The 16,204-nt window shown below is 37.6% G+C and overlaps 1 protein-coding gene across 2 annotated transcripts in view; it reads right to left on the bottom strand.

Annotated features, from left to right (window-relative positions):
- Positions 1 to 5,712: 5,712 nt before the first annotated feature.
- The window catches only part of LOC114662570 (serine/threonine-protein kinase PAK 3), a 194,445-nt gene continuing 183,953 nt past the window's right edge, over positions 5,713 to 16,204 (bottom strand). For both annotated transcript variants that reach the window (XM_051935210.1, XM_028816110.2), the window contains one exon: positions 5,713 to 10,760. In XM_051935210.1, the coding sequence (XP_051791170.1) occupies positions 10,671 to 10,760 (90 nt within the window). In that variant the 3' untranslated portion in view covers positions 5,713 to 10,670. The remainder of the gene's footprint in view (positions 10,761 to 16,204) is intronic.

The raw sequence follows: 16,204 nt of genomic DNA, 5'->3' as shown, positions 1-16,204 counted from the left end.
ATACTTTAAATCAAAATGCAAAATATTACAAGAAAACAGGAAAATAAATAGAAAATAATGATGGGCAACATAGCAGTTGAATAATTGTGGTGTAATCTTTCCTCAACAATCCCCAAAGCAGTTTTGCCCCAAGACATTAACCCTTTAGATGGCCAGTGCATTCTTAGATTGTGATGATTGACCCACTAATGCCCTAAAAGTAGTCACGAATGCAAACACTCGATCGTAAAAAATGAGGTTTTTTTTTTCCAAAATGAAAGACCACATTTGAAGATTCAGAGGTGGTGTTATGTATTTCAGAAGACCATTGCCAATATGATCCCCATCCGTAGAGTGAATTTGTAGTTTGTTTTTATTGTGAAAGTACGGATTTTTTAATTGTTTCAATTTTAAAATTGTTTTAGCAGTCCTGACTTAATACAATTCTCTGTTGCTTCAGAGTCTACTAGGGCTTCCACTTTAAGAACACCATTATTTACAACTTATGCAATTTTTCAAATAAGATTAACTGCAGTTGCACGCACTATTAATAACTAAATACGGTGAGCAAGTTTGTTTCCCTGTAATTTAGGAAACTTAGCTACAGCATGTCCAGCTCTGCCACAATAAAAACAAAGACTCTCTAAAATTCATCTGTGCATTTCTTAAAGATTAACCACATTTTACTGAGCTCCATCAGAGTAAGAGTTTTTTTTTGTGTTTAGTTTTTTTTTCAGGAGGTTTTTGGAAAAGTAACATTTTCATAACATTCTCCCGTTCTTCTTAAGTGATCCTTCTGCAGTCTAATACCCAACTTCAATCTCAGGCTTATAAAAGTTTCCAAAGTGTCCCCAAGATCTTGATTGGCTGCCACATCTTTGTAGTCTTCAGAGAGACCATATCTAAATACTGAAAACAATTGTTATAATATGGAGGTTCACAAAGGTGTAATTGTTGAGAGGCCTCCAAAATAAGCCATCAAGGCAAGCCAGAATCCTTACTGGTCTCCCCAGCAGAGACTCACTTGAACTTAGCCTGGCCTCTGATACTACCTGCTGGTTTCAGCCAGAGCAGGTTCCAAAAATGGGGAGCTGATAAAACACAAAGTGTATCAAATTATATTTAAAAAAATCCCACAAAATTTCCCATTGTAAATTTCCAGCTTGTGAAAAAAAGGGCTAACAGGAATCTTTATAAATGAAAGGTTTATTTGCAAAAAGAGCAAAATACAAAGAAAAGTTCAAAAGAGGGCACAAGGAGTTGCCAAAAAAAAGTCAAAATCCAAAAATCAGTATCCTTAATCAGAAATAAGAAAAATAACAAAACCAGTAAATCCCCAGAGAAAGCAGTACTTACAAAACTAAACTGAAAATGAATGATCACCTGCTCCTGAGCCTTCACCAGCTCACTTATATAGCAAGAGTGATGTCAGGATGGCCCCGCCTCCTAGGACTCCACCCGCAAAGAACATGGAACAACAGAATATTTAAATAAAGAGAATATAATTATAGAATTACAAATGAAATCAACATAAATAACATAAAAACATGAAAAATCATAACTAAAAATAAACAAAAATGACATTAAAACATAAAATACACATAACTTTGAACCAATACATAACATCAATGGCTATTTGTTCCAGTTTGCATTAAGGTTTTAAAGGTGATTATATATTCAAAAATAGTCTTGTTGCCCTGACAAAAATTAATCAACTGGTTTGTAGCCAACTTCCCTTCATTAAGGTAAACCCAAAAAAGCCCAAAGTTAACTAATAAAAGTTTCCACACTACCATAACATGGATCATCTTAAAGGTGAAACCCAACTGGGAAGCCTGTGAGATAAAAGAAGTCTAAAGACAGCTATTTTAGTTCATTAGTTAGAATAAATAAGGAGTGTGGTCAAAAAACAACTTACACTAGCTAAGAAATGCCTGCCAGTTATCTGGGCCATCATTACATCCATCAGGGAACAGCATGGACGGGGCTCGAGCAGAAGAAACAGAAGAAGTGCATTGAATGCAAGCAACATCTACTGGAAGGTAGCAATTAAATCATTTAGTTTATTTTCTGAGCGTATAGGTTATTCTAAAACCCTTTAATCTCAGGTAAGACTCTTTTCATTTTAGGGTCATTCACTGTAAAAATAAGCCAAACCTTTCATTGTGATCTCAGACTGGAAAAAGATTTGGTCTGGCAGTACAAATTGAGAATGGACTGGGATATGAAAACTACAGCAACTGAAATCAACATGAACAGAAGATGATCTAACCATCACTAAAATCCTATCCCTAACACAATTGGAGATTCGTGGAGCAGAGTTTAGTTCTTTATTCAAAAGCCTACATCCCATAGAGGACATTGGATCATGTGCTTGGCATCCAACCTGCTGCTAAAACAATGATGGCCATGGTAATGTAAAAACGTTGAGAGAAAAACAACAAAACATTAAAAATGTAATTTGTAAACTCAGAATATAAGATTATAAATCGTTCAAATCATTAAACTCATGCATACATATTGATCACAGTCACAGTTTCTAGCACAACAGATGTGTGGTTGTCTCCTTGCAATCTCCTCTCCAGCACATGTTTTCCTGTGGCTCTTGAAACCTCTGTGACCTTTGCACAGCATGCAGACACTTCCTCCAGATGTGAAACTTGTCTTCTGTCTGTCCTTCGGCATGTTCGCTCCACCAGCTCCTTTCCATAGAGATCTTCCTCATGTACATGAATACAACCTTGAATCACATTGGACATAATTTGCTGTTTTTGATGCTGATCAACAGAAAAAGACCGTTTAATGCTGAAATTTAAACATATTTCTGCAAAGTGGTCTAAATTAATTACAAATATAAAGCACAAAATAATTTATCCCAAAAGCAGCCATGACATTTTTGAGTCTGTGTGCACAGGTCTCTCTCTATCAGCTTTGCACATCTGGACATTGTCATTTTTTCCCATTCTTCTTTGCGTAGCTCTGTCAGGCTGCATCTGCACGTTGATCCTGAGTGAACAGCCTTTACAAGTCCTTCCACAAACTCTCAATTGTCCATCCACAAACTCTGCCTCAGCCACTCCTCATTGGTTTTTAAGCCATTCCTGTGTAGCTTTGGCTTTATGCTTGGGGTTGCTTTCTTGCTGTAAAACAAATCTTCTCCCAAGGCACAGGTTTCTTGCAGAATGCAAGAATTCATTTTCCACTTTAAACTCACAAGTCTTCCATGGCCTGCTACAGAGAGGCATCCCTACAGGCTGATGCTGCCACCACCATGCTTTGCAGTAGAGATGGTGTGTTTTTGATAATGTGCAGTACATTTAGTCTAACAGCCAAAAAGCCAACCAAATTTTGGCCTCATCAGACAATAGAACCATCTTCTAGTGGACTTCAGTGTCTCCCATGTGCCTTCTGGCAAACTCTAGATATCATGCACGTTTTTTGTTCTTTTTTATCTTTTATTGAATCTATTAAAAGTATGTAACATTCCATCATTCCATACAATCAAGTCAAACTTAACAAAACTAAATTTAATTCAACTCCAATCCAAGAGAAAGAGAGGCAGGACAACCACCAGAGTAAAACTTTTTGAGAGAAGTAATGAGAGAAAGGAGTCTTTCTCCACTATATAAATGCTTATTCTAAAATGTTATTGATTAGATCCTGCCAGGTTTTAAAAACGTTTTGAACAGATCCTCTAAGAGAGAATTTGATTTTTTTCCAATTTTAAATAGCTTGTAACATCAGTTACCCAATGACTTAAAAGAGGTGGGCTAGGATTCTTCCAGTTGAGCAAGATACGTCTACATGCTAATAGTGTAGTAAAGACGATTACAATTTGTTTGCACTTCTCCACTTTAAGCCCATCTGGAGGTACACCAAACACAGCCGTTAATGGGTTACAAGGGATTGTGACACCAAGTCTGTCTGATAGGCATTTAAAGATTTTTGGTCCAGAATGATGTTAATTTGGTGCAGGCCCAAAACATGTGGCCAATGAGGCTGGAGCTCGATTGCAACGTTCGCAAGTTGGATCTTGCCTTGGAAACATTTTGGACAATTTTTAACAATTTAAGTTGAATAATTGAATGTTTTGTGCATATGGAGCTATAGTGAATTCTATGCATGGCTGCCTTCCACTCCTTTTCTAAAATGTTATGTGAGAGATAATTTTCCCACTGTACTCTGGGATCTTTAAAAAGAAAAGGACTTTAAAATTGTTTTATATATTATAGCATGCGTTTCTAGTGTTTATAGCGTTTCTTTCTCTTGGCCACTCTCCCATAAAGCTCAGACTGCTGAAGCACCTGGGCACAGTTGTTGCCTACACAGTCTCTCCAGTCTCATCTACTGCAGCTTGTAGGTCTTTCAGAGTTCTTGTGGGTTTCTTGGTGGCCTCCCTAAGTGGCCTTCTTCTCGCACGATCACTCTGGGCAGATTTACAGCTGTGCCATACTCATTCCATTTCTTAATAATTTATTTCATTGAACTCCAAGTGACAAGGATATTTTCTTGTCTCCATCCCCTAACTTGTGCTCTCCAATCACATTTTCACAAACTTGCTTAGAGTGTTCTTTTGTCTTCATTGTGTTGGTTAGGCAACCATACCGACTCACTACAAGTTTCACTTCCACTCCAAACAGGTGATCTCCATTGAACAAATTCTGGAACCTCTAAAACCAATTGGATATACCAATGATGATTTAGTTGTGTCATATGAGGAGGGTGAATACTTAAGAAGCTGATTATTTTGTGTTTTACATTTGTAGTTAATTTAGACCACTTTCCATGGACCAGTTCTCACTTTGACATTAAAGAGTCTTTTTCTGCTGAACAGTATCAAGAAAGTCAAATTAAATCTAACATTGATGGTTGTTTGTTCCGAGTTGCATTAAGGCAGCGGTTCTAAAACTGTGGGGTGCGCCCCCCCCCAGGGGAGCGCAAAGTAACAAAAAAGGGGGTGCGAATGTTGCCATATGTGGCATAATTTTGCTATTCGTAGGGAAATTTTAAACTTGTAGCGGTGTATCAGCAGCAAAAAATATAGGAAAAAATTTTATTAGGGTTTCAAAAAAGCATTAGGGGGGCGCGATTAAAACTTATGAAAACTCGGGTTGCAGATACTTAAAGGTTGAGAAACGCTGCATTAAGGGTTTAAAGGTGATTATATTTAATAATAGTCTTGTTGCCCTGACAAAAATTAATCAACTGGTTTGTAGCCATCTTCCCTTCAATAAGGTAAATCCAAAAATGCCCAAAATTACCTGATACAAATTTCCACACTACCATAACATGGAGCATCTTAAAGGTGAAACCCACTTGGGAAACTTGTGAGATAAAAGAAGGCTAATGAGGGCTATTTTAGTTCATTAGTTAGAATAAATAAGGAGTGTTGGTGAAAAAAGAACTTACATTACCTAAGAAATGCCTGGCAGCTATCTGGGTCATCACTCTATCCATCAGGGAACAGCATGGACGGCTCACGAGCAGAAGAACCAGAAGAAGTGCATTGAATTCAAGCTCCTGAACAGTATCAAGAAAGTCGAATTAAATCCAACTTTCAATGGGGTGAGTACTTTTTATAAGCACTGAAGGTCACGTAGATAAGGAATATTTGAAAAGAGAGATACGTGACTAGAAATTATGTAGCAATGTTTTTTCACAGCTTTGGCAATGAACAGAGGAGCAAACTGGCATGTGGGTATGAAAAATTTTATGTAAGAAAAAAAAAGCCAACACTTTCTGAATTTTTATTTAGTTCCAGTTCCCAAACTGCAAATTTTTTTACACTCAAGACACAGCCATGCATAATCCATAATCCAAAAAATTCTATTGCTTCAACCACAATTAAAAATAGCTTATCGAAAAACATTTTGAAGTTCTTGTTTTGATTTTTTTTTTTTTTTTTTTTTTTTGTAATGAATTTTAGAAAACTTGATGCTGAGGTACAGGGTATGGATCCACACTTTGCAAATTAAAAAAGAAAAAGAAAAAAAGAAAATCCTTACACAGTAATAGAGGAGTCTCACATCACATTTACAGGTTTACAAGTCATCCATAAAAGAATGTACAGGAGTTTATGATACAGTGTGACAGGATGCTGAACACAGTTAAGTATGTCCTATTTATTGTACTTTGGAGCCCCAAGTCAGAGAAAAAGAATATTTGTGCTCATGTTTTCACCCCACAAGCCAGGTCCTTATAATGGGATGGGAGCCAACAACCTTCAGCCAGAAACTTCACGGACATTCCAAGAACCAAAAATAAGCCGCCAATATCTCACATGCACCACTTTCACACTCAGTAGATGGAAATCTCAGGCCCTCTTCTTTTATAGTGCTCACTTTATAAGTTACTGATCCTTAAGTCTTGGCTTACACTCTCCCTGTGGACTGCACTTCATGTCATGCAGCTGTGCCTAGTGGCGTCCACATCTAATTTACTAAATTGAGCTTCCTTTCACCAAAAATAACACAGAACAAGGAGCTTTTCACAAGTGTAAACCAACTTGAAACATACGGTAAGATAAAGACAGCCTTAATCCAGCAGACAAGTGACGCCTGATAGACATGAGGTATTCTTTCAGTTTCACTCAAAAGGAAGAAAACAGAATAAGGGTTCTTCAATCAAGCAGATGCACTCAAACTCAAAAGGCAACAAATCCATTAAGTGTGCTGGATTTATAAATGTGAAGAACATCTTCCCAGCAAAACTGAATCAGTAGATTCAGAGAAAAGTGCACAAGTGACCCAAGGTCACTTGCTCAGGTCTTAGAGCAAATCTAAATGTTTGTGCATTTGGATCATGTGGTGGTCCTGCATAATTGATAGTAAAGAGTTCATTTAAGCCTGAACCAAATGTAGGCATCTGAGGAGTAACAGAAGAATGCTAAAGATAATGCCACATCTATCACCCTTAATACACTACATAATATATATACAGTATATACAATATGTATATACATATATTTGTCACATGCGTGTGCATAGGGAACATCTACAGGGCACTGGTGAGGTACATTCCCTGAACCAAACCCCTGAGGTATCGCAGATGGTAACAGTTCCTTCATTTTCACCCATAGACCAAATGTTGAGTCTCAAGACAAACTCTAATTAACTTACAAAATGAAGGTGTCAGGACATTACTTGAAACAAAGAGAATGGTTACTTAGGGAATGGAATCCTGTGGATTTTTTAACTGTTAAACCAAATTGAACTTGCTAAGAATTGTGCTGCAAACAAATCACAATTTATTTTGTAGATTGTGTTTGAGAAATGAAACACTGAGTTTCATTGCAAATTCAGTTTTGCACAAATCATTTTTTCCATCACTAGACACGTGTCATGTCAACCAACTGAAAAGGGTTAATCAAAGGTTTCTAGTTAGAACAATGAGGATGAAGTGTGAAAGGACATTCTTAGCTAGCGTGATACCACCTAATGAAGAAAGGGTAGGGAAATGCATTTTAACATTAGAACATTAAAACAATCTGGACAAGAACAGGCCATTCAACACAACAAAGCTCGGCAGCCCTATATTCTTAACTTCTCCAAAATACATCATGTCTAGTTTTAGATATTTTGAAGGTCCCTAAAGTCCCTACTGTCTACCACGATAATTTCCATTTGTCTGTGGTTCTCTGTGTGAAGAAAAACATCCTAATATTTGTGTAAAATTTACCCGTACTAAATTTCTAACTGTGTCTCTGTGTTCTTGATTAACACCACTTATGTCTCTTTTTCAATACAGATACTCAGATAATGTTAGGACATAAATGTCCTGCCCCATGGACTCACACCTCGGTAACAGTAATGATCTCCGTTACTGCTCCATCAGGAATAGTGCTGAGGTTCTATCTAAATAAACGATTGAGAAACGAACTGCTCAATGCTGACGGTTGGGCTCTGGATCCCCAGGACCCCGAAATGAGACTAAGCAGGTTCAATGAGCAGATGGTTAGATGATTTATGAAATGCTGCTAAATACTTTGCCCCTTGCAGCTTTGCATCACAATGTAAGCTCTGGTGTTTTGGTCATCATATAAAAATAAGAGGTGCTGGATTTGTGTTCAGTGGCACCTAGGAGGGCAAAAGATATCATAGGAAATGCCTCATGATATAAGGTACAGGACATTCGTATAAAAGTAATGTTTACTGGCAAATTTGGCAGACATTATTTGCTAGTAGATGGTTCAAAGACTAATATTTTCAGGCTTTTCAAAGAGCATAGAGATAAAGGAATTAACATGAGCTCAGTTAAAAAAACAAAATGTAGGCTGAATTGGATTTCAAGTTTAAATGAACTCTTCATTATTCTGTTTGTTTTTTGCTTTTCATGATTTGTTGTATCCTATGAGATTAAATAAATTACACTTCTGAGAGACAGTACAGTGATACGGGTGAGAAGATTTCTTGACTGAATCTAAAATTCACCTTTTCCTGACATTCTAGGCACCTAATTTGAAAATAACTATGATCAGGTCTACTATTACTTTTCTATTTGCCATCAACTAACACCCAACAAATAAGGTTACTTTTATTTTGCGTGGTATTTTTACCAGGCTATTCTCTTCATAGATTTGCTTGCTCAAACAGAATCAAACCGTATTAATCTCTACACATACAAATACATTTAATTAAAGCACAAGAAGGGGGAGTGTTTCTTTTTTAAGTGAAATTTCTGAAGATCATAGTTGCCACTCCGTAAACTGCAATTTCAAAAAAAATTACTTTCTCTGTAAACATGAAATAAAAGATGAATATTAAAAATGAGTGCTTCCATACCATTTTGTTTGTTAGGAAATCTATTCAGACTAATTAGGCTACAATCTCCCACCCACCCCACACCATTAGAAATGTTATAACAAAGTGCCCCGTGATATCTTAGAACATCATTTCAGATTTCAAAAAAGGCTGCAATCAGAAAATAAAAATTTGCTTAATTACAGATTACCTTGGCACAATTCCATAATATTTCAAACATTGAGCAAGCAAGTTGCCACCATTATCACAACAGCTCAGTGCGGTAGAAGACAGACGTTTTGTGTGCAGAGGGGTTGGTTCGCCGCCTTCCTATGAATCAAAAGTGCCTACCAAATTCTGCGCTTTTAATGACCTAATTAGGATAATTGATTGCTGAGAATTGGGGCCACTGCCACTTTTTATGCTCACTCTGAATGTTCATCCTAACATCATAACATAATTCACTTATAAATCCAAACTAAGGATGGAGTAGAGAATACAAATGGTCAGCACCAGAGCGCCACACGGAATGCCAAATTATTATGGATCCTACATGAACATGAATTAAGTAAAACTCACATTATAACACAAACCATAAGCTTTTAAAAAATGTGACTTTCTTACGCTGTGGGTATCATCACAGCAAAACCTCTAAACATGTAACAGAGTCACAGAGGCTTTAATTTTTTATGCCATTAAAACTTTACACATTTTCAATTTCTTAATTGTTGAACAGACCAGATCCCTAGAATCCTTAGGCAATCAATGTAAATATTACAAAACTTTCTTCAAGCAAACAAAAGATTAAGGGAGCTTCCCAGAAAAAAAGCAAAGAAAATTATCAGGGGATATGACATTTCAGACGTGAGAGATGAATATATAGTTGCTGGTTCATGGAAAAACAACGTAGACTAAGAGCCTCATTATCTGCCGAAGAACAGCAAATATTTGCCATGCTCGAAACATCACTTCTTCCCTTGCGGTCCCAACACCACACATTTTCCCTAATATCTATAAAAGTTTTCCTTGTATTATATCTGCTTTCTATGTACAGGAAGAAGTCACACTCCATTCCCCAAAAGGCTGACTCCTGCTACTAGATGGCTGATTTGAGCTCCCACCTACATTTTGCAATGGTGGCCAGATCTACGAAGAATGGATGATGTCTCCTTACGTCACACTGGCATCATTATCATTCAGTGAATATGAGCCCAGGGAACCCTGCCATTTATGACGTCCAATTTCATAAATGTAAACCAATCACTCTGGGTAGTCTCGCACTTGGGGAACAAATTTTCAGTTTCTTATGGAGCACTTCTAGGCCATGTGACTAACTGAGGTCAGCTTCAGCAAGAAAAAATATATCACAGCGATAAGAAAAGTGACTTCGGAGACAGCAAACATAACTTTTACAGAAGTCACCACATTATGTAACGCGAGACATGACAATCACTCATCAAGAGCGTCACGTTCACCATTCGGCCGCAGCTGCTACAATGCACCAGAAAAAGAAGGCAAGTTAATTCATTCATGTTCCATAAAGGCAAAACATCTGGACAAACAGAACTTTGGGAGTAGGAAGTAAACCAAGGCCGCCATCATCTGCATCCACATCACAAGATCAAAGGACACCTCAAGTTCTTGGAGAAAAGTTTCGGCAAGTGAATGGCTGTAATAAAGGGGATTTCCCCTCTTTCCTTTCTCAAAATAAACGTTCAAGAGAAGACTTTAGGAACCATTTGGTTCATCCAACTCAATTGACTCTCAGGGAAGTGAGAAGTTCCATACGTGATGTTCTATTAACAGAAGAGTGGACAAGGCAGTGCTCCGATTGTGTTCTCTTTATGTTGTCCAGTTGTCTTTCACTCCCATGACATTGACAACATCAGGGTTCTGCCATAAGGCTGAGTGTTTTTCTGTCCGGTCAAAATTTCTTTCTTATTTTGTTTCTTGTTAGCGACTGCTGTTTTTTATGGCTTCCTTTGCAGCGATAATCAGAGGTGTCAGGCTGGAGAGGGGCTTGGCTAACTTCAAGAATGGATGCTGAAAAATAAAACCAAAACAAGATCAAACTTTAGCAACAAACTATTGTCGTTAGAGTCTTTCCAGAATAATTTATCTGTTTCACCCTGTACAACTAAAACAATAATAATAATAATATATTTAAAAACAGTCAACTATCATATCCAAAACTGCCAAAAAAGTCTTGTCCAACACTATCCTTCAATCTTATTTAGTATTTTTAAATAAAAAATTAAATGTAAACAGCTTCAAATTTTAAATTCAAAAAAGAACTGACATTAATATACATTAACTACAACAGAATTAACTCCTCCAAAAGTATACATCCAAAATTCAAGAAACAAAATAGAAGGTCCAAGAAAAATCCAAGAAGCCAAAAAGGTCAAAGACTGCAAAGTTACACGAGAGGCAACACAAAAGGGAGGCAAGAAACAGAACTGCACTAATCAAACTAATTCCACAGAGAAATGCTGTGACATGCAGTAGATTTATACAGGAATCTCAGGTATTATGAATTAGTTTGTGTTTTTTATTTTTATTCTCCTTTCTCAGTGAATTTCTGAAATCTGACAGTTGTTTTCTGGAATTTGTGTGGGTTGTAGAAAATTATACTGATATTTATTTGTTAATTCTCTATTTACTTTAAATTTATGTCATTGTTTTGATGCATTTATGCTGCTATTTTGTTTTTCACAATCACAACCATTTTGGGGCTTACATTATTAGACAGATAGAACTTCATTTGTCCCCAAGGGGAAATATGTCTTTTTACAGAAGCTCTTTAAATAAATAAATACATAAATAGGTAGATACTGTAAGTAAATAAATAAATATATACACACACTTTGGTCTGAACACACACTGGAATGACTATAAAGCAAGAAAAAATCAAAAGAAAGAAAAGTTTTGACTTGGCTGTAACAGTCCCAGTGAGGCATTATGGTATAAAGGAGCCTCAGAAGTGTTTCTTGACTAATTTCTGCTGAATAAATCACTTGCTGAAAGTCCTCAGAGTTAGTGTGTCACAGAGAGGATGTTCAGCATTGTTCATAATGCCACTCAGTCAAGAAAAGTTTCAGTAAGAGAATTCTGTTCCTTATTCAAGCTGCTAATATCAAAAAAAGCACTTCAAAGCACTAATTATGATCGTCATTGAGTTAAAATGCTCTTCTGGTTCTGCCTTTTGCTACAGGACGGTAGTGAGACCAGCTATGTTGTATGGGTTGGAGACGGTGGCTCTGACCAGAAAGCAGGAGACATCGCTGGAGGTAACAAGGACTTAAAGATGCTAAGATTTGCATTGGGTGTGATGAGGATGGATAGGATTAGAAATGAGGACATTAGAGGGTCAGCTCAAGATGGATGGTTGGGAGACAAAGTCAGAGAGGCGAGATTGCGTTGGTTTGGACATGTGCGGAGGAGAGATGCTGGGTATATTGGGAAAAGGATGTTAAGGATAGAGCTGCCAGGGAAGAGGAAAAGAGGAAGGCCTAAGAGAAGGTTTATGGATGTGGTGAGCGAAGACATGCAGGTGATGGGTGCGACAGAGCAAGATGCAGAGAACAGAAAGATATGAAGGAAGATGATCCGCTGTGAAACCCCTAACGGGAGCAGCCGAAAGAAGAAGAAGATTTTTGACTACAACTTTTGTTGGGATAAATAAAATCTACAATAAATGAGCAGGTGAAATGTCAGGAAGCTGAAAAGATTTTTAAAAGGCAAAACAGGAGAGACATGTGAAACAGAAAAGGGTCAAAACCAACAGATTGAAAAGTGCCGAAAAAACAAAGCCAAACAGTAAGATAATAATTAAGGTCAGAAGGACAAACCAAAAGTCAGGAAGCCAAGAAATTAATGCAGAAAGCAGGAAATGTTCACAAATAATTTAGTAGTTTTTTTTTTATTTTCAGCAGAGATAAAGACACAGTGAAGTGAGTGGCTATCTAAAACCCCTGCTGCAATTACCAGCAGGTGACAAACTTGAAAGCCACACCCCTCTATGGCATAAAAGGTTACCCTGGTAACCAGAACAAGCTGCAGCGCACTCAAGGTACATGAAACGCCTGCCGGAAGAAATAAAATTTAAAAATATAACAGCAGGGGTGAAAAGACAGTAAAGAACAAACTGAAGACAAACCAAAAGCAAGTCAAGTCAAGATAGGGAGCATGCACTGGTACAGTGCATTGCCGCACCCACCACACGACGAAACAGCTCAGAATCCCGGTTGACAAACCCCCAGGCAGACACGCAGTCCAGTCCTACCCTCCGGAAATGAACTTCTATCTGCCACAGCCAGGTATTACATGGGGGGCCCTTTGGCCTGGTCCAGCCACTCAGGTTCCCAGCAATGAGGATCCTATGAGCTGGATCACCCTCAGGGAATTGTGCCACATGGCCGTAGTCCCATAACTGACGCTCTCTCACAATGCAGGTAATGTGGCTCATTCGGGATTCCATAAGCAACCGCTCATTTGACACAAAGTCAAACCAATGGTACCCAAGGATTTTCCAGAGAGACACAGTACCAAATGAGTCCAACCATCATCTCAGGTAACTGGATAGCGTCCATGTCATGCAACCATATAGCAAGACAGGAAGCATCAGGACTCTAAAGACTTGGACCTTTGTCCTTTTGCAGAGATATGGGGAGTGCCACACACCCCTTCCAGCGATTTCATGACCACCCCATGCTCTCCCAATCCATCTACTGACTTCATAGGAAGGCTCACCAGAGACATGAATATCACTGCCGAGGTAAGTAAACTTACAAAAGCAAGAAGGAGAAACAAAAAAATAGGCAAAACAAATCTACAATTCCAACAAAAAGTATAATTGAAATAAATATTCCTCTGCAAATTGTTTTGTTATTTACAGTATACATTCACCAAAGAGCTGATCACCTGCTGATCACCTTCAAACCCTTTACAAAAGCAGACCTTCGTATGTGAGTGTTGCCTGTCTGCTCATTGGATGAGGACTGCCTATAGACAGATTGAGATGCTGTGATCCAAAACACAGGGAAGCACCTTATGTCGCAGGAAGGGTCTGGACCAATAGCTACCTACCATAGGAAGTGACTCAGCCATAATGTTCAGTGCTTTTTCAATAGGCTACGTTCTAAATTTTGATTTTACATTGGTATATTCTAATTCAATTGATCAAAACAGTAAAAAGCTGCGGTGGGTTGGCACCCTGCCCGGGATTGGTTCCTGCCTTGTGCCCTGTGTTGGCTGGGATTGGCTCCAGCAGACCCCCGTGACCCTGTGTTCGGATTCAGCGGGTTGGAAAATGGATGGATGGATGGAAAACAGTAAAAAGGTGTTTGGTGTTAAAAAATTAATGTTTCATCATTTTCTAACTTGTTATGACCTGCCGGAAATGATAGGCCATGAAACGGTGTTGTGTTTAGTTGATGGTGAAGGTTTTAGACAGGAAACAAGCAACACATGTGAAAATGGTAAGAAAAGCAACAAAAAGAGTGCTGAGAAAGATAAGCATTGAAACCTTAGTAAATGACAAGAGCAAAACGTAAAATGTACTAGATGACCACAGTGGTTAGTGTTGATTCCTCAGTGCTAGAGAGACCAGACTTCAACCCCTTGTCACTTGTTTGTGTTTCTTTAGAAAGCCCAGTTTCCTTCTACATCACGAGACATACATGTTACTTGAATGGTTGATTCTAATCTTGTCTGGTATGGTTTTGTGAATGAGTGCGTCCTGTGATTGTCTCGTGTTGTCTGCTATCCAGTCTCCAAATTCCAGTATGGTATCCAAAATGCATTGGCTGGAATTTCCCTTAAGCCTCACTCAGGATTAAACATTGGATCCCTTCAGGAGGAGAGTGGTGGCACTGAATGCTTTGCTTTGATCTTTTCAACAAGCAAAGCCAAATGTATTAGATTAGCGCCCTCTGGTGAGCAGCACTAAAACTGTCTTAGAGGTTCCTCAGTATCCTGTCCACTTATTCACAGAGATAAAAATAATAGGAATCTTAAGTTTTTTTGGTAAGGTGTATTAAGATCCAGACTCCTCATTATGTAATTAATTATAGTTAATATTTTATATCAATTAATTTCTGTTTTATGTAACTTCCATTAATTTATGCAATATTTGATACAAATTAACCAAACTGGGTTTAAATTACTAATCATATTTGTGTTGATAGCCGCCAGTTTTTCTGAATTTCCAGAGTATTAATTAATTTCTGAAAAATGTACATTATGGATTTTTTCATATAATCACTAGCTTCACTAAGCAAATCTAATTAAACTTTCTCTTTTCCAGGTGCCTTCTTTGTTTTTAGCCTCTTTTTAGTCCTACTGCAGTATTACGGTGGCTCTGAAGGGCTAAGCTCAAAAAAAAAAAACATGAACTAAAAACATGAAACGCAAACCAAAACTTAACATATGAAACACAAAAATTTGGCATATTTAACATTTCCTTTATATTTCCTGTTGTCACACTATTGACCACATCCCCATTCAAAATCACAGAAAACCAGAGAACTTGCTAAATGCTTTTCTGTTTCTTTTATTTCACCCTTGCTGTTATTAATGCATTTCATCTTTTCCCTATCTGTGGTCTTACAGATAAAATACTGAAAATTCTTTTGCATTATTAAACATATACGAATATTTGCTCTAACAGCTTTATCACGTTTCTAACTTCATTTTAAAATTGTGCTCCTAAGTGCCATCAATGGAGCTGGAATTAATATATAGATGCTTTGCAGCTGCATTTTCTTTAGAAGTCAGGGATGTTAGCGTAATATTATATGGGGTGCTAAAGTCACACAACTTTGAATTGAAGAATCCAAATACATGGTGGGACACAAGAAGACTACTGGATTATACTGTTGTTTTGCATGGAAGATATCACATAATGCTGCTACAATGTATGAAACACACTTTTACATCTATGCTTTTACTCCTCAACTGTGTTCACACCAAGCAGTTTATCCTAAATTACACCTTTAAAAGAATACTCCACGCAAAAATGATATTTTTTAGGTTACTTACCCCGTGTACTTTTAGCAATGGCCAAAAAAAAGTAATTTCATGTTATTATAAAGAATGGAGATAACAAACTTTCTGATAGCATGAATGCTGGACCAAAACAAGCAGTATAAAATTGTCAATGAAAAAAATCCCATGTTACTCGAGTCACACAATCCACATGACAAGTCATTCAGTCGCAGGACCAGAACGGGAAAAATGCATGCATTTTTTACTACAATACTGTTAATTAAATAACTCCAGAAAATGAAAGCAGAGCACACAGAGGAAACACATTTTAGAACAGAACACAGGACTCTTGACCAATGAATGAGGGGGAGAAGTGGGTCTTAAATTCAAAAGCTCGATCCCGCGTGTTTGCATTTCCTCTGCATGTACTGCTGTTATTTTCCTGAAGTTATCATTTTTGGCTGAAGTGTTTCTTTAACATTTTGCTGCATCTCTTTAAA

Source organism: Erpetoichthys calabaricus, chromosome 12 (assembly GCF_900747795.2).
Source record: "Erpetoichthys calabaricus chromosome 12, fErpCal1.3, whole genome shotgun sequence".
NCBI lineage: Eukaryota > Metazoa > Chordata > Cladistia > Polypteriformes > Polypteridae > Erpetoichthys > Erpetoichthys calabaricus.
The sequence above is the reverse complement of the archived record's forward strand: the minus strand, read 5'-3'. Positions and strand labels throughout refer to the sequence as shown.